Consider the following 16943-nt stretch of genomic DNA (forward strand, 5'->3'; position numbering starts at 1 on the left):
AATTCGTTCCTTTTCCTACTCCCCCTTTCGAGATATGTGTCTGTGTAATCATGTGGCTTGCAACATTACCGCACGTCGATCAGTAGAGCGAGAGAAAAAAAAAAGCGATCGGAGGAAATGTGCTTGGCGGCAGGCGCAGTCGGCTTTCGGAACGACGGCAGCGATGATCGCTTTCACTCGCCCACTCTCTCTCTCGGTCGGAACTCGCAGCGATGAATACTCACGCTACGACGGCGAGTTCGAGTACAAACGCAGGACCGCACCGACGTCGGTTATCGAGTCGCCGACAGGCTCAACCGGAAGGAGAAGGCGAATCATCGGTACGTAGTCTCGCGCGACTCGTCTCGGGTCACTTGCCCAGCTCCCTTTCCTTTTCGAACGAGGGAAGGCGGGCAACACCACGTTGATTGTGACACTACATGTTTGGTTGCCTACTCGAATGCTGACTTGGCTTTGCTGGTGCACGTGGGATCTTTGGAACTCAGAGGGAAGCGTCAGCCGAATCGAATGATGAGACTACCACTTCGGGACAGAGTGAAGGCGAAACCGACTCGATCCCGACGACTTCGAGCTCTTACCCTCATGCACGTTCTCTCGAGATCGATCCCGTCGCGCGTGGAGTAGGACAGATCGGTTTGTCGAACCCAACAGTCGGTTCATCCACACCGGGCGCTGTACCCTCTCGACTCTCGAAAGTACTCGCAGGTGCAGGATCAACTGGGGGAGCTGGGGCAGCTGGCAGTGCGATCGAAGGGGAGGAAATGTCGGAAGGAGGATCCATCTCGGGTCGTGCGTCGACTCCCTTCTTTGCCTCGCGCTCGACGAGCTTCTACTGTGCTCACGCGAGACCTGTTGGAACAGACGATGGCGACATTTCGTCTGCACCAACGCCTTCAGCATCTCTTGGTGCGAGGTTGAACGCGCAACAACCTCATGTCGCCAGAGCGCCAGTGCATTTGCCGCCATCCGCATTGCAGACTTCGGCGATCAAACAATCGAGTGCCTCGTCGTCTTCGTCGTCATCGGCAGGAGAGAACGAAACGGAAGGAGAACCTGTCGAAGATGTCGAACAGTCAGGAGATGCGATCGAGAGGAAACGAGACGCGGAAGACGAAGTGTTGTGGGCTGCAGCTCCGAAAGGATTCTTGAGCAACTTGAGCGCAGAAGAGATTCAGGTAAGGGGGAAAAACATTTGCGGATCGTCCTTATCCGGTTTCGTTTCGAAAACGAAACCTTTCCTGGACGAAACTAACTGCGAGAGAATCGGACACAGGAACATATTCGTAGCGCAATCGCAGGTCAGGCTGGTAGGGCGTACAAGATCAACCCTCCGCCAGTGGGCAGACCGGTCAGGATCTACGCCGATGGTGTTTACGATCTCTTGCATTGTCAGTCGCGTCTCTCTCTGCGCGCAACGTCGATCTCCTCTGTCGGAAGACTCATTCAGACGCTATTCGACAGATGGTCACATGTTGCAACTACGACAGTGCAAGCTCGCATTCCCTTCAGTCCACCTGCTCGTCGGATGCTGTTCGTCCTCGCTGGTTCGGGAACACAAAGCTCAACCGGTCATGCACTCGGAGGAACGGTACGAGTCGTTGCGACACTTACGCTGGGTTGACGAGGTGGTCGAGGACGCACCGTGGACGGTCGATCAAGACTTTATCGACAAATGGCAGATCGATTACGTCGCGCATGACGAGGAACCGTACGTCTCGGCGGGTAGTCAGGATGTCTACGCCTATGCGAAATCGATTGGTACGTCGATGATCTTCTTCCACGCTTGCTGCTCGAGTCGAAGTTTGTCTTGACCGTCGGATTTCGTGTTATTCTGATCTCGCTTCAACAGGCGCGTTCCTACCAACAAAACGCACCAACGGAGTGTCGACGTCTGAATTGTTGCAGCGCAGTAAGCACGCTCTCTTTTTGACGGATCCTCATCGCAACTCTAGTGCGAGATCACTAAGAACGGAATCGTACGCTCGCAGTTGTCGAGGGTTACCGCGAGGGAGATTACGATGGCAAGCTGCGCAAGATCGGACATCCCGAACTGTGCTCACGACAAGGAAGTGAAGCTGGAACAGGATACGGCGCAACGAGTCTAAAGAAGGAATGATCCCGCGGTCATATGACCCACTTGGCCACTCCTCCTTTTGGTCACGCTCTCCTTTCGTTTTCCTCCTCCCTCGAGGTGATCTCTCTCGCCTTCTTGGAACCGATCTTGGCTCGTTGTCTTTTCTTTTTCCTTCTCTTTTCAGTGGTCGGTAGTGCGTACAATGTAGTTCTAGTAGGATCGGAGTACTTCTACATCTAATCAGTTTTGCAACAAAGAGTAGTTCTTGCCACAAAGAGAGAGATTATCGTTGACCGCATGGGCTGACACGGAGTGCCGAGTGTGCCGCCGCGAATGTGGGGGCCCCGTGTCCCGTGCGACAGTCGGCCGCTGTCTGTGACCCGTCTCCGCCCCTCTTCTCACTCAATCACAAACGCGATACACCCTCCATGCTACGACTACGGTCCCCTGCCATCTCATGCAGGAACATCCACACTACGAGCCGACTTGAAGCGACACTCGGAATCAGGAAGGAAGACCCTGCTCGCACCTACGAACGCCGAGCTCCACTCTGTCCCACCTCCGTCAGACGCCTCGTACAAGCGGGACACACCGTCGTCGTTGAGAACAGCCCGAAACGTATCTATCGTGATGACGAGTACCAACGCGTTTGAGTCTCTCGAACTCCTCTTCCCGGCCCGTCTCGCCATTGATACTGACCTAGGATCCGTTCTTGTATTGACTTTCTTCAGGTCGGTGCCAAACTCGTGACCAAGCTCGACTCGACTCGGTGTCACGTGGTTGCAGGAGTGAAAGAGCCTTTGCACGAGAACCTCGCCAAGTCGCCTATTACAACCCATCTTGGATTCTTCCACACGCACAAAGGTCAATTGTACAATCTTCCATTACTCGGTCAACTGCTCGAATCGCAATCGACGATCATCGACTACGAACTGTTGACCGATCGACCAGGACCGAGCGGGAAACGTACGACCGGGTTTGGTCAACTCGCCGGGTTCAGTGGCATGGCCGATGGACTTTACGGGCTAGGCACGAAGCTCTTGGCGAGTAGAGGCGTCGCGACTCCGTTCTTGAACCTCGTCAGGCCCCTCCAGGCAGGGACCGTCGAGCAAGTCGAGAAGGCGCTCAAACGGTGTGCAAACGAGATCGCTGACGTTGGCATCTCGAAGGAAGCTGGACCGGTCAGCTTCCATTGACGTCGCCCAGTCAAGTTTGATCGCGCGACCTGCTAAATTTTCCCATCTCACAGATCATCATCACGCTATCCGGGAGAGGCAAAGTGGGAGCCGGCGCAAAACAAGTGCTCGATTGCCTGAACGTCAAATGGGTCAAAGATCGCGAGCTCGAGAGACTCTCGACCGATCCTGGTGAGTAGCGCCGTCAAAGGAATATTCAAAGTCAGACATGGTGGCCCTGATCGACTAGCTTTGACAGCTACTGACACGAGACGCATCTACGCTTGTCACCTCGAGCTACACGACTACCTCGTTCACCGCGAAGGCAAGCCGTTCTCACGGGAAGAATACCGCGAGCATCCCGAACGCTACAACTCGAGTTTCCATGAAAAGGTAGGCTTGGGAACTCTTCTCTGGCTATCAGACAGAGGTCCGAGAGCTTGACATGGCTTCACGTATCGCTTAGATCGCACCTTACACGACTCTCTTCCTCAACGGCGGGTTCTTCTCGAAAGGTTGTCCGCGGCTGCTTTCGACTCGACAACTCGCGGATCTCCAATCAAACCCCGAAAGTCGTCTAATTTCGATTGTCGATGTTTCTTGCGACTTCGACGTGAGCTGCATTGTTCCTTCCGAGCCTCTCGAGACTTCTGCTGCAGGCTGAAGCAAAACTTTCTGCAGGGAGCCCTCGAGTTTATCACCTCTGCAACGACTCTCGACGATCCGATCATTCAGTTCGACGCCGTGACCAACACCTTCCATCGAGAGTAAGTGCCTCATGCTTGCTTTTCATTTGAACAATCTCGGCCAGAGGCTCACATGCACTTTGTCCTGAGCAGCCCTGCTCAGAGGGGAACCCAGATTTCAAGCGTCGAGATTCTTCCGAGCGCACTGCCACTTGACGCGACCAACAAGTTCTCCGCAGCAGTCTTACCATACGTTCGACATCTTCTCGATGAAGCAGATAAAACAGCATCCAGCAAAGTGGGGTCCGAGATCGGAGAAGCGCTGAAACGAGCGACGTTGGCTCGCGAAGGCAAGCTCGAGCCGCAACATGAATGGTTGAATGAACTACTTGCGCAACAATCCGGGACGCAGAGGAAACGAGCCGTCGTGCTCGGGGCAGGGTGAGGCACCGTCTTCATGCTGACAATTCTCACATTCTGACGCTTCATGGTCTTGAGAGCACAGTCTCGTAGCTGGTCCAGCGGTGAGGACACTTTCGAGTCAGAGAAATCTCGACGTGATTGTCGGTAAGCTCGTGCGTGTTCTCTTCGAGATAGGATGTCTCCTGACTGACGAGCTGGATGTTGCTAGCAAGTAACGATCTACCGGCGGCAGAAGCGCTTGCTTCGAGCTACGACACTGTATCTGCTTCGCTACTGGACGCTGCGGACGAGACTGCTCTGCGTAAGCTCATTGCGAGTGCAGACGTCGTTCTCAGGTGCATCTCTTTTCACGCGCTTATTCGAGAGTGGAGATATCGACGCCCCTTGAACTCTTTGCACCCTGAACAGTCTCCTCCCGGCGCCGATGCATATCAAGGTGGCTGAACTGTGCATCGAGAACAAGACGTCGCTTGTCACTGCTTCTTATACTTCGCCCGAGATGGCAGCCCTTCATGACAAGCGAGTCTGGGCTTCCTTTTTCATCAGGCGGACGCAGAGGTTGTGTTGAACTTCCATCCGTGCAACAGAGCGAAGGAAGCTGGAATCGTTCTGCTCAACGAATTAGGACTCGACCCCGGAATCGACCATTGCTCTGCAGCGGCTCTCATCGAACAAGCCAGAAGTACAGGGAACGAAGTAAGTTGCGCGATCTGAGCATGGAGCTGAGAATAGCGCTGACCACTTGTGACAGCTCGTTTCGTTCGTATCTTTCTGTGGAGGCCTTCCTGAGCCCGCTCTCTCGGGAGGACCTCTCGGTTACAAGTTCTCGTAAGTTATTCACACATCTTGTTTTCATCTCTTCCGACTGAAAGATGCTCAGTCCGTTTGAGCTTGTTCCAGGTGGTCGCCACGCGGAGTCTTGACGGCCGCGCTCAATGCCGCTTCGTTTCGACTCGATTCGAAAGAAGTCAAGATTCCCGGAGCTGATCTCCTACGTCAGGGATTCTCGTCCGTTCCGATCCTGCGAGGCTTCAATCTCGAAGGCGTGGCGAATCGAGATTCGCTATCATACCTACCCCAGTACTCGCTACCGAAAAATTTGCCAACAATTTTGCGCGGCACCTTGCGCTATCCCGGTTTTTCGAGGATTGTCGATGCGTTCAAGAGGATCGGCTTGCTCTCGACAGACAAACTAGATCAAGCGGTCCGAAGCTGGGATACCCTCGTCGACGCCTGTTTCGAGAAGCAAGGACATCGAGTCCCAAACGACGAGGCTAGGGTGAAAGCTCTATCTCAGATGCTGGGCGAATCGGATCCTGGCCTCGCACGAGACGTTATCGAGACCCTTACCGAGTATGTTCCGATTCCCGCGAATTCGTAGGTCTTGGCTGATGCGCTCGTATGACAGACTTGGATTCTGGCCCAGATCGTCTGAGACAGCTGTGTCACTCCCTAGTTTGCCAACGGTTCCGACAGCACCGCTGGATCTCTTGTCGGTTGCGCTCTCGCATCAACTCGCCTATGGCCCGGACGAGCGTGACCTGGTCATCCTCCATCACGAGCTCACAACGCGTACAGAACATGGACAACCCGAGCTGTTTACTTCGACGATGGTTCAGGTATGCATCGAAACGCTTCCGTCAACCCATTTAGGAGCAAATGATACTGACACTGATTCATCCTTCCGCTTTGCACAGTACGGTACGGAGAAGGAATCTGCCATGGCTCTGACCGTTGGTACAGTGGGTCTTTTTGCACCTTATCTCGATGACTCGAATGTGTGAGCTCAATGCTGTCGAATGTATATCAGCCGATCGCGCTCGGAGCGATTCTCATCTTAGAAGACAAAGTTTCGCAGCGAGGCATCGTCTCGCCAACGACAGAGGAGGTTTGGAGACCTCTGCTGGCTCAACTCGAAGCGAACGGTATCAAATCTGTCGAGAAGAGGAAGAAGCACAGTACGGGTATGCTAGAGAGCTTGAAAGCCCAGCTCAAAGTAGGCGGTTCCACTTGAGGATTGTCGGCGATCTACTTGTAACATTACCCAACCGTGTGTTCCCAACCGTGTTTGTGGCTCAATTCGCATACTTGCAATCGAGTGTTCCAGCAGTGTGCGTTTGGGAAGGCCTCGAGGAAAGCGCGCAAACGGCCCCGAAACGCTCTGTCGAGTGAACAGTAGACAAGTTACCGATGCTAGGGCGTCCTGGTAAAAATTTCCGGCAGCATTTCGTCGGCAAAGCGCGCCGGGCAGGACAGCACGTTTCAGGTTGCAAAATTGCGCACGTTTGTCGAACGTTTCTCTGCGTTCCGACCTCTCCGAGCGGCGGCCCCACCTTGGTCTCGTCTCGCTTCATCTTGATCTCGCTTTTCGCACACGACAGAACGACACAAGCCTTCACCACCAACGTAAAACGAATCTCGGCGCGAATTCAGGATGGCGACAAAAGGATTGCTCCTCGCAACTGCTGGTACAGCGGTGTATTTCTTCGAGCCGCTCCGCACCCGCATCGACACGTACACCCACCACTCTTCGGCGTCCGGCTACCTCCTCGTGGCTGCAATCGCCACCATCGCTTATTCAGCGTTTGCAAACACGCTCGCGGTTGCGTTCACGTTCGCCTGGAACTGCTTCCTCCGTCCGTTGGGCAAGACGACGAGCCAAGAAGGACGCTTGAACAGCTTCTACGAGGGCCAGGCTTCGGTACGTCCCGCCATTGGTTGTCCAAGCTCGACCTTGCACTCGTCTCTAGCCAGCTGACGTTGTCTCGACTCGCTCGCGCGCTGATCACCAGATCTATGACAAGACACGCGCAAAGCTCCTGCGGGGTCGTACAACCATGCTTCGTTTGTCCGCTGCGCATTTGCGCGAACAGCGCAAGCAGAACCCCTCAAAGAAGCTGGTTTGGGTCGATATCGGGGGTGCGACCGGCTGGACGATCGAAGAAATGGACAAGTACTTCCCGATTAGCGAATTCGATGCGGTCTACGTAGTCGATCTATGCGGACCCCTCCTCGATGTCTCTCGCAAGCGCTTTGAGGCGAAAGGCTGGAAGAACGTGCACTGCCTCCTGCAAGACGCGACCAGCTTTGTGTTGCCAGAATGGACTGAAGACGGTATCGATTCGACTGGCGGCCTCGACTTTGTCACAATGAGCTATTCTTTGAGGTCCGAAGATTTTTCTGCCTCGCTCAATCCCCGAATTGGATACTGACTGCATGTTCGGGTCCGTCAGCATGATGCCCGACTTTTTGACGCTACTGGACCGTATTGATCGCCTCTTGTCGCCATCCGGACTCTTATCGGTTGCGGACTTTTACGTATCGGCTCGTGAGACTTCTTCAATGGCGAGCGTGATCGGCGATGTGGCGTCTCGACAATGCAGCTACTGGACCAGATTGTTTTGGCAACACTGGTGAGCTTGTCAGTCTCGCTCGTAGGCTCGCATGCTTGCCCTGAGTATATTCCGTGCCATTCAGGTTTGAGCTCGATCACGTTGATCTCCACTCTTCGCGACGCGCTTACCTCGAGCACCGTTTTGCGACCATCAAGTCTTTCAACGCACGCAACGGCTTCATCCTCCCTGGTCTGATCTCGATGTGAGCCGCCCTCGACGTATGATCCGGAGTCCAGAGCTGACCCCGTTGGTCTAGTCCGTACTACGTCTCTCTGCATACTTCTCGCCGAGTCGACACCTCGAAGGCGAACCAAGCGTATGAAAGAGACGCAGGCAACACGATTTCTGCATCCCCATCTCCCTTATTGCGTCCGACTGCTTCGCGCGCAACCAGCAGCGCCGAAATCCCTGATCTAGCACTGGGTCTCAGTGCGGCGCTTGCCCGATCTCCCTCGACTCAAAAGCTTCGACGAGCTAATTCGCAGTCGAGCGATCAGAGTGACTCGTTCCGGATCGACGTCGCTCCGGAACAACAGCTTTCTGCCTTTCACTACGGTCTGAAGCACTATCGGGTTCCTTATCTCGACGACAAGCAACACCGAGAATTTCGTACCTGGATCTACGGATTCACATGGGAAGATCCCGCTGTCGACATGCAGCACCTCAACGTTACCGAGGACGATTCAATCCTGTGTATCACCTCCGCCGGGGACAACGCATTACACTACGCAATCGACGGCAGGCCCCGTCGGATCCACAGTGTCGACATGAACCCGTGTCAAGGTCACCTTCTCGAGCTCAAGCTGGCTTGCATCAATGCACTCGAGTACGACGACTTTTGGTTGTTGTTTGGCGAAGGCAAGCATCCCCAGTTCAGGGAGCTCCTCGATACCAAAATCTCGCCGTTCTTGTCGAGTCACGCGTACCAATTCTGGAGAAAGAACGACAAGTCCTTCTCAGACTGCTTCTACATGCGAGGTCAGTGCATGATCTTTCGAGCCTTTGTCACCTCTCGCTCTCGCGAAATGGTACTAGGCAATGCTGATTCCTGCTCATGTCGACGCAGGCTATTCTGGCCACGCGCTCCGCCTCGCCAAAGTAGCGCTCTGGGTGACCGGCATGTCAGGAGTCGCTCGCGAATTTTGCGCCGCCAAGACGATCGAAGAACAGAGGAGGATCTGGGATTTCAAGCTTCGTCCTGTCCTTCTGTCCAAAGCGATCACTCGCATTTTTCTCTCGAACCCTGCGTTCCTCTGGAACGCGCTCGGTAAGCCAAAATGATCTCATCGCAAAGTCAGTCGCGCTCATGTGTCATTTCGCTTGTTCGCAGGCGTGCCGATCAATCAGATGAAGGTCTTCCTCGATGAAACCACGACTCGACAATTTGCCATCGATACGCTCGATCCTGTTGCATACGGCACACACATTGCAGGTGGAGCTTACCACTATCAACTCTGTCTCGAGCAGCAGTACACGAAGAAATCCTGGTAATTCGCTGATACTTGCGCAAACGCTCTGTATCTGAACGATCGAGCTGACGTGAATCGTCGATAGCCCGCTTTACCTGACCCGAGAAGGGTTCGAGTCGCTCAAAGCGAACCAAGGTTCCGCTCTCGACTGCTTCCGACTTCATACCGATTCGATCAACAATGTCCTGAATCGACTTGGCAAGGAGAATTCTCTCACGATCGCGGTGATCATGGATCTACAAGATTGGTTCGACAACACGCTAGCCTCGAAAGTCGGCGATTCGGAATCGAGGAAAAAGTGTGCGTTGACTGAAACGATCCGTGCACTTCACGCTGCACTCGTCCCGGGTGGAAGAGTCTTCTTCCGCTCAGCGGGACAGAAGCCTTGGTACCTCGAACTTTACAAGCGCGAAGGATTTAGAGTTGAATGCATTCACGAGCGACCGATCGAAGGGAAAGAACCGATTGATCGGGTCAACATGTGCGTTTCCTTTCTCTGTCAAGACACGTCCCGAAAATTTGGATGCTGATATGGAAATCTTTCAGGTACGCTTCTTTCTACCGCTGCATCAAGCTCTAGTATATCCAAAAGGAAATGCGACCCTTCTCTGTGTCCCGATATCTTTTGTTTTCTCTTTTCTCTGCCTTCTTTGCCAGCCCGTCAGCATTGTCAATCTACAATGAGGTGGTCTGATTCATCTGGCTTGAAACAAAAACTTGCATCGAAGAAGAGGTATATATAAAACTTGAACAAGAGAGAATCTAATGCGACAAATACCACAACCCAGACCCGAGCAAGACAAACGAGAGCGAGAACGGTACGGTGAGAGATCCGGCAGCGGAAGAAAGTCGAACGAATTGAGCCGCCATCTTGAGATCGGAACCTACCGCATTGCAACTATATCCCAGAGGGGTTTCCCAAATCTCGTCAGTGAAGCACTGAGAATCCAAAGCGCGCTTGACGGTGGATAATTTAGGAGAGGGGAAAGACAATGCGCTTACTAGACATTGCCCCAACGATCTTGAGCCCTGTCGTTCAGCGATGAGAACCTGACATCTCCTGCGACCCGTTCGTGTGACGGAACCGATTCAGTTTGTCCATACGTGGCAGTTCCAGTTCCACCACTCGTCGGACAAGTCCAACCCAAGAACGTTGGACATCTCGCATCGACCAAATGACACACATCCATACACGGCAAGACTTCCGAGTAGGGAAACGGAGACTCGTGGTCGAGATTCTGTCGATTCGAAGCAGGGTACGATGCGTTGAACAGGGTCGGGAAAGTCGTCGAGAGGTTCGATGGAGCGAACGCAGGAGTTCGAGACGCCGGAGGATAATCGCGCACGATCGAACTCGAGTATGTAGAAGGGATCGACCAGATCGCGAGGTCGGTCACGGGATCAAACCGAGATGAATTCGTGACGAGGGTCGCGTTCGAAGGTGCGTCAGTACAGCGAGGAATCGTGGTCGTACAGATCCAATCGCGGTAAGCTTCGTAGCAGTCTGAGCAGGTCGAGACGACCGAATATTGTCCGAATTCAGTCGAGTCGCACGGGAATGTCGTCAGAGTCCGAGCGAATGCCTTGAGAGAGGGAGTGATTGATGCGTTGAAGTAGTCGACAAGATCTGAGGTGGAAAGGGAGGACGGAGCTGGTACAGAGTAGGCGATTGAGGGACAGTAGTCGAGGTCGTACAAGAGGCGGCACGATGAGCCTGGTCCAGCGAAATAAGATCAGCCGAGACGTTACGTCGCTTATTTAATTTGGAATGCGTTAAACGTACTCGATTTGGTCGTGAAGAATATAGGATCCCATAATCGAGTCGCATTCGTCGTGTCAGATACGGCGGTCAGGTTTTGAACGAGCCAGGCCGTATAATTTGACGAAGGTTGCAGATCCGACACTAGAAACTGCGTGCGAAGCCCACTCCCGTAGCCTCGAGTGGTTGTCGTAACGTTGATTTTGCGGGCTGGAACCGGGTTCTGGATGGACTGGACAAAGCACTTTGACCTGCCGAGCACGTACGAGACGGGAGTGCTGGGAGCGACGACTGCATAGTAAGCAGGCTCGTATGTCGAGGGTTGAGCTTGTCCATCGGTCCAGTTGGCGGTTGCGAGGAGAGCGGTGTGCTGATCAGAGTCCTGGAACTCGAACCCTGCGCCTCCGTCCGCTGTAACGAGCGGCACGTCGGAGCTCAAATCGAGTTCGAACAACCACGAGTCTGTCTCGGAATCGGTTGGTGCTGTGACTCCGATCCAAAGTCCCTCGGGAGCTCCGTCGAGGGTCACGTTTGCGGCGCCGAACTCGAGTTTGGACGTGCCGCCTAGTCCATCGCCCTTGCTCGGAACATTGTCAGGTCCGGGCTGCTGTAGCGTCGGATCCGTAGACACGTAGAGAGTCGTGTCGAGCAGCGACGGGAGCGAATCAATCAGGTCGCTGGGAGGTGCGCACACCGAGAGTGTGATGTACACGGCTTCGGAAGTCGGCTGGTCAAGCTCAAAGTATCGGGTTGTGCCGCCTGTGAGGGTAAAAGTCGAGCTCGAGGGCAGCTGGACAGGTTGCAAGAGTTGCGAGGCGGTGAAAGGGATCGACACGAGCGCCAGCAGCACCCCGAGGAGTGCAGACGACGCGAGGCGCCTCGGAGGTCTTCGTCGTATCAGCTGTCGAGGTATCCGAGGGATCATCGAGGTTCGGCCAAGGTGGTTGAGGATGCCAAAATGAGCAGCGCTGCGTCAGTTTGTGTTAAGCTATTTAGATATTTACCATTGAATACGTTTGATTAGCTTTGACCTCTAGTGGCATTCAATGGTGCGATCTCATTTCAAGTAGCGTTTCATAGACCAAATGTATTCGAACGCATGATGGTGTACTGTAGTCGCCTTCTATTATGAAAGGGAAGCGACAGAAATTCGCACGAAAATGTATGTCTCGGCGCCGCGAAGAAGCCGGTGCCAACTCGCAGCCCTCCCGAAACGGCACCGCTTGAATTCACGCTCTCGACACGCCTCGACGCCATGGAGCCAGTCACAGCTCTTTGGCAATACCTACCATCTGCAGCTCCAGCCTCGGTCGTCCTCGCAAGCCCTGCATTATGGGACTCGCTTGACGACGGTTCCGACTCGACTACGCTCACCCTCGCCGTCTCCTCCCGAGTGCCTCGGATACGAAGAGGTGCCGAGCTCGAGTACTTGCAGATCACTGTGCGGCAGGCTAGCAAGGTCGAAGTGAGGGAGGTAGCTGTCCAGGTGAGCGACACTTCATGCACGCTCGTCCCGTTCAAGTCGAGCTAACCCTGCGTGATGGGAGCAGGACCTCCCCGAGCGCTACCTTCTCGTCCCTGAACCTCTCGCAACGGCCCACCGTCAAGTCTTTGGCAGTCGACCACCGCCGACGAGCCCGACCTCCCCACTTTCGCTCCACCTCTGCCTCTCGCGCCTGCTCCCGCTCACCTCGGTCATCTTTTTCGCGCTCGACTCGACGTCTTACGATTTCTCGTCGCAAGAGCAAGCGGCTTTCGTCGATCGACTCGCCAACACCGCAGAAGTCGTCCGAGAAGGTGATGTCGTCCGCCTCGAGCGCGGCGCTTGGCAGGTTGCCATGACCGAGCCAGTACTGCAGGGGGCTGTCGTCAAGGGTCAGACCCGCATTGTCGTCCTTCCACCCACGGAGGAAGACTCTGTCCCAGCAAAGTCCGAGCAGGCAAGCCACTCGAGTGAGGACGACGAACCTCTCGACGACGACAACGACGATGATTTCGACATTGACGAATCTTTCCTCGCCAACTCGGTTCTGACCCCCGCTACGAGCCGATTCGGTCCCACTCCCCTCACCTCGCCCCTCTCGACAGGCTCTCGCCAGAAACAGTTCTTCCCGCTTGGAGCGCTCTCTGCCAGCACGTCTGCCGTCTCGAGCCCATCACGAATCGTGCCCGCGCCGCTCTCACATCCCATCGCGTCCGACCTCCTCACGCCTGTACCAGATCCCGACGAGGATGATACCGCTCGGGCTTTCCTATCGACTGCCGACTTGGGACGATTGGGCTTGTTCAGCGGGGATTGGGCAGTTCTGAGAGGGCACGAGTCGAATGATGCAGCAGCGACAGTGGTATCACGGATCGTGCGAGTCTTTGCGGCCGAAGGTCTCGTCGAAACGCCCGCCGGTTCCGCTCTCGGGTGAGTAACGGGATAGTAGAAGCCATCAACGGCTGAGCATCATGTATACTGAATACCGATCGTCTTCTTGTTGCACAGCACGATCCAGTTGCACCTTCCTCCATCCTTACTGCACAACTTGCTCGGGCCTCAATCCGCTCCGTCGACCAGATCCCTCTCACTCGAACCCGCTTCGAGCGGCTTTTCCGCGCTGCAACCTTCATTACCGACAGCTGCATCTCTAACGCTCGCTCGAATCGCCTCGCCCCACAGCGTCAACAAACTCTATCAACCGCTATTTCTCGAAGGCTTGAAAGACTACTTCCAGAACCAGCGTCGCATGGTACAGAAAGGTGATATCATTGCAGTTGCAATCGAAGAAGGGCGAGTCAGGTTTGGCGCGCCTGCAGAAGGGAAAGACGAGGCCGATGAGTTTGAGCACGTTTCTCCATCCAACTTTCCAATCTGCCGGAACTTGGCCTTCCTCTCTCTGACTGCGACTTGGCTAACTCTTCTCGACTCCTGACAGACTTCCGGCTTCGACGTCGACTCCGACAGCGGTCGTCCACTTTGTCGTCACTGCGCTCTCTCTCCCTCCAGATCTCGTCCAACCAGTGAATCAACCGGTCAGCCTCGAAGAAGAACACGAAGCAGGGCTACTAGGTTGCTGCGTTGATCCCAGGGTGACCAAGTTGCTGCAAAGCGGAGTTGAGAAATCAAGAGTTCCAAACGATGCAGGCTGGCTCGGACTCGGTAGGTCCTGTATTGTCAGAGAAACGCGTTGTCTAGCGACCTGACCATATGAGTGCCTCTTGATCTCTCCCAAGATTGTCTGCCAGTCATGCCGATCGTTTCGCCCACTACGCCTGCCTCGCGATTGCATGATTTCGTTTCGGCCTCTCTGGCTTCAAACGCGGCAAGCTACGATCTTCCGTTGACCGTCTTGCTCAAAGGTGCGAGAGGAAGTGGGAAACGTACTCTGGTACACAGCGTCGCAAGAGGACTCGGAGTGCACGTGCTAGAAGTGAGTTTGAGTTTTGAGTTCCCGATCACCGCGGTCGTTAGGCTGTTATGATTTTCGACTCACCTTTTGACACCATCACTGTTTCAGATCGATGCCTACGATATTTTGGGAGATACGGAGGCCAAGACGGAGGGAAGGTTGCAGGCACTTGCGGTCGACAAAGCACTTGCGTGCGCACCTTGTATTCTCATCTTGCGCAACATTGAAGCCCTCGCTCGCAAAAGTCAAGCGCTCGAAACTGGACAAGGTTAGCCTGAGTTTCTCGCGGGCCTTATCGAGTCTATCGTATCTGACGTGACGGGGCCCTGTTTGATATACTGCAGAACCAGCGATGACTACCGTCCTGCGCGAAGCTTTCTCGACCATTCGCTCTGGGTTCGTCACGTCTTCGCAACCCGTCATCGTGCTCGGTACGACTACCGATGTCGACAAGCTCCCTACTGGAGTGATCGGACTCTTCAAAGAAGAACTTGCGATCGAAGCACCGGGCGAACCAGAACGGTTAGCGATCCTGCGCAATTTAACTAGCTCGGCACGACTCGCCCCAGATGTCAGTTTGAGGAACTTGGCAGTGCAGACCGCAGCTCTTGTCGCGAACGACCTCGTCGATCTCGTACGGAGGGCAAAATCCGCTTCAGCCGAACGAGTTCTCGCGCTCGTCAATCCTACCGTTTCAGTCGATATTGACATTGACGCCGCAACGGAAAGGCAATCAAGATCTTCTCGCCCGCCTGCAACTATCGAAGACTTGGTCAGTGCCGGTGTCTCGCTCACCTTGGACGACTTTACAAGGGCTCTCGATGCTGCTCGGTCCTCGTACTCTGAATCGATCGGTGCACCGAAGATCCCGAACGTCACGTGGGACGATGTCGGAGGACTCGCGAATGTCAAGAGCGACATTCTCGACACGATTCAATTGCCTTTGGAGAAACCTGAACTGTTCGCCGACGGTCTCAAAAAACGAAGCGGTGCGTTGTCTAATATTCTCACAACCCCGACCAGATTTGTGAGACTAACTCGTGCGACGTTGCAGGAATCTTGTTGTACGGCCCACCTGGTACCGGCAAAACGTTGCTCGCGAAAGCGGTTGCGACTTCGTGCTCGCTCAACTTCTTCTCCGTCAAGGGTCCCGAGTTGCTCAACATGTACATTGGAGAATCTGAAGCAAACGTCAGAAGGGTGTTTCAGCGTGCGCGCGATGCGAAACCCTGTGTCATCTTCTTCGACGAGCTCGATTCGGTCGCTCCCAAACGAGGCAACCAGGGAGACAGCGGAGGGGTCATGGATCGAATCGTCAGTCAGTTGCTTGCCGAACTCGATGGCATGAGCGAGGGCAAAGGTGGCAACGACGTGTTTGTCATCGGTGCAACGAATCGGCCTGATCTCCTCGACCCCGCCTTGTTGCGACCCGGACGGTCAGTGCCCTGCTCTCTCGGCTTACGCTGTGGCCCCGTGCTGATGGTTGGTCCTGCTTAGGTTTGATCGCATGCTGTACTTGGGTATCTCCGAGACTCACGAAGCTCAGCTACGGATCATCGAGGCGCTCACTCGCAAGTTCAAACTCGAACCGGGAATCAAGCTCGAACGTGTTGCGGAGCAATGTCCATTCAACTACACTGGTGCCGACTTTTACGCGCTGTGTTCCGATGCGATGCTCAAGGCAATGAGTCGCAAAGCGGAAGAGGTTGATGCCAGGATCGGTCAGTCTCCCTTGAAAGAAAGGAAAACTCGAGTCCCGTTCGCATTCGCAAAAGCTGACTTCTACAACTTTTGGGAGTACGTGTAGCCGACTTGAACTCTCGACCGCCATACTCGACCGGTCAGACTGCATTGCTCACCCCACAGTACTACTTGGCCGAGCTCGCAACTCCTACCGAGATTGAAGTTCTGGTTGGTCAACAAGACTTTGAGGCCGCGCTCGCCGAGGTGAGCTCCAGTTTCCTATCGCTTCACTATAGCTCTTTCGTGTGTGCCCGTCAGTACCTGACGTACGATTTTGAGGGATTCCTCGATCTCTCCAGCTCATTCCATCGGTCAGTCCTCAAGAGCTGTCGCACTACAAGCAAGTGCGAGCCAAATTCGCAACCGAGACGATGAACAGCGATGACAAGATGGAGAAAAAGAAGCAGCAGCAACAGCAAAAGCAACAGCATGAGGGATCAGCAGCTGAGCAGGGTGGATCGGTACGAGATTTGATCGAAAGGACTCGTCCGTTGCGAGAGGTCAAAGCGAACGGTATGGTCAATGGACATGAATCTCCGGGAGGACAACACGTTGGCGACGAGACGGAGGACGAGGATGAGCAGGCAGCAGCTGAAGAGCGGAGGAGGAGAAAGGGTAAGGGCAAAGCGGTAGAGCCTTGAAGGACCAATACCCCAAGAAGCAGATGGACAGCATGTACTTGTAACTTGTAACGCTATGCATTCGTTCGAGTCCGCGACAGAAAGTCCGACTTGGTTGCGAAAAATGAAAGCGGAGGAAGCGGGCGCACAAGATCGGCCCGGTCCTGGCTGCTCCGCATGCACCGAGCCGCTTTCGCCTTCTTT

General features: G+C 54.5%; 5 protein-coding genes across 5 annotated transcripts; 4 read left to right on the forward strand and 1 right to left on the reverse strand.

Moving 5' to 3' along the window:
• Nucleotides 1–212: 212 nt before the first annotated feature.
• JCM15063_002458 (choline-phosphate cytidylyltransferase) lies at nt 213–2116 on the forward strand (the record flags this gene model as incomplete). The annotated part of the gene is made up of 6 exons (XM_076677558.1): nt 213–320; nt 486–1175; nt 1274–1388; nt 1462–1758; nt 1850–1909; nt 1989–2116. The coding sequence occupies 6 exons, from the start codon at nt 213–215 to the stop codon at nt 2114–2116; spliced, it is 1398 nt and encodes a 465-aa protein (XP_076535256.1).
• Nucleotides 2117–2502: 386 nt separating this feature from the next.
• JCM15063_002459 (uncharacterized protein) lies at nt 2503–6372 on the forward strand (the record flags this gene model as incomplete). The annotated part of the gene is made up of 16 exons (XM_076677559.1): nt 2503–2721; nt 2806–3255; nt 3324–3441; nt 3509–3642; nt 3716–3862; nt 3931–4016; nt 4089–4376; nt 4441–4502; nt 4567–4693; nt 4767–4877; nt 4946–5054; nt 5110–5186; nt 5259–5711; nt 5767–5977; nt 6056–6100; nt 6169–6372. The coding sequence occupies 16 exons, from the start codon at nt 2503–2505 to the stop codon at nt 6370–6372; spliced, it is 2841 nt and encodes a 946-aa protein (XP_076535257.1).
• Nucleotides 6373–6792: 420 nt separating this feature from the next.
• On the forward strand, nt 6793–9802 carry JCM15063_002460 (class I SAM-dependent methyltransferase; the record flags this gene model as incomplete). Its single annotated transcript, XM_076677560.1, has 9 exons — nt 6793–7059; nt 7151–7524; nt 7592–7771; nt 7836–7955; nt 8010–8731; nt 8820–9020; nt 9084–9240; nt 9308–9703; nt 9769–9802. The coding sequence occupies 9 exons, from the start codon at nt 6793–6795 to the stop codon at nt 9800–9802; spliced, it is 2451 nt and encodes an 816-aa protein (XP_076535258.1).
• A 182-nt stretch (nt 9803–9984) lies between these two features.
• MID1 (Mid1p) lies at nt 9985–11906 on the reverse strand (the record flags this gene model as incomplete). The annotated part of the gene is made up of 3 exons (XM_076677561.1): nt 9985–10120; nt 10225–10936; nt 11006–11906. 3 exons carry the CDS (start codon nt 11904–11906, stop codon nt 9985–9987), a joined length of 1749 nt encoding a protein of 582 aa, XP_076535259.1.
• Nucleotides 11907–12236: 330 nt separating this feature from the next.
• Nucleotides 12237–16760, forward strand: PEX6 (AAA family ATPase peroxin 6; the record flags this gene model as incomplete). The annotated part of the gene is made up of 11 exons (XM_076677562.1): nt 12237–12467; nt 12532–13394; nt 13473–13811; nt 13903–14126; nt 14201–14397; nt 14485–14644; nt 14721–15365; nt 15431–15812; nt 15874–16097; nt 16184–16323; nt 16419–16760. 11 exons carry the CDS (start codon nt 12237–12239, stop codon nt 16758–16760), a joined length of 3747 nt encoding a protein of 1248 aa, XP_076535260.1.
• Nucleotides 16761–16943: the final 183 nt, after the last annotated feature.

Source organism: Sporobolomyces koalae (genome assembly GCF_050403365.1).
Source record: "Sporobolomyces koalae JCM15063 DNA, S_koalae_JCM15063T_v1_ctg9, whole genome shotgun sequence".
Lineage (NCBI taxonomy): Eukaryota > Fungi > Basidiomycota > Microbotryomycetes > Sporidiobolales > Sporidiobolaceae > Sporobolomyces > Sporobolomyces koalae.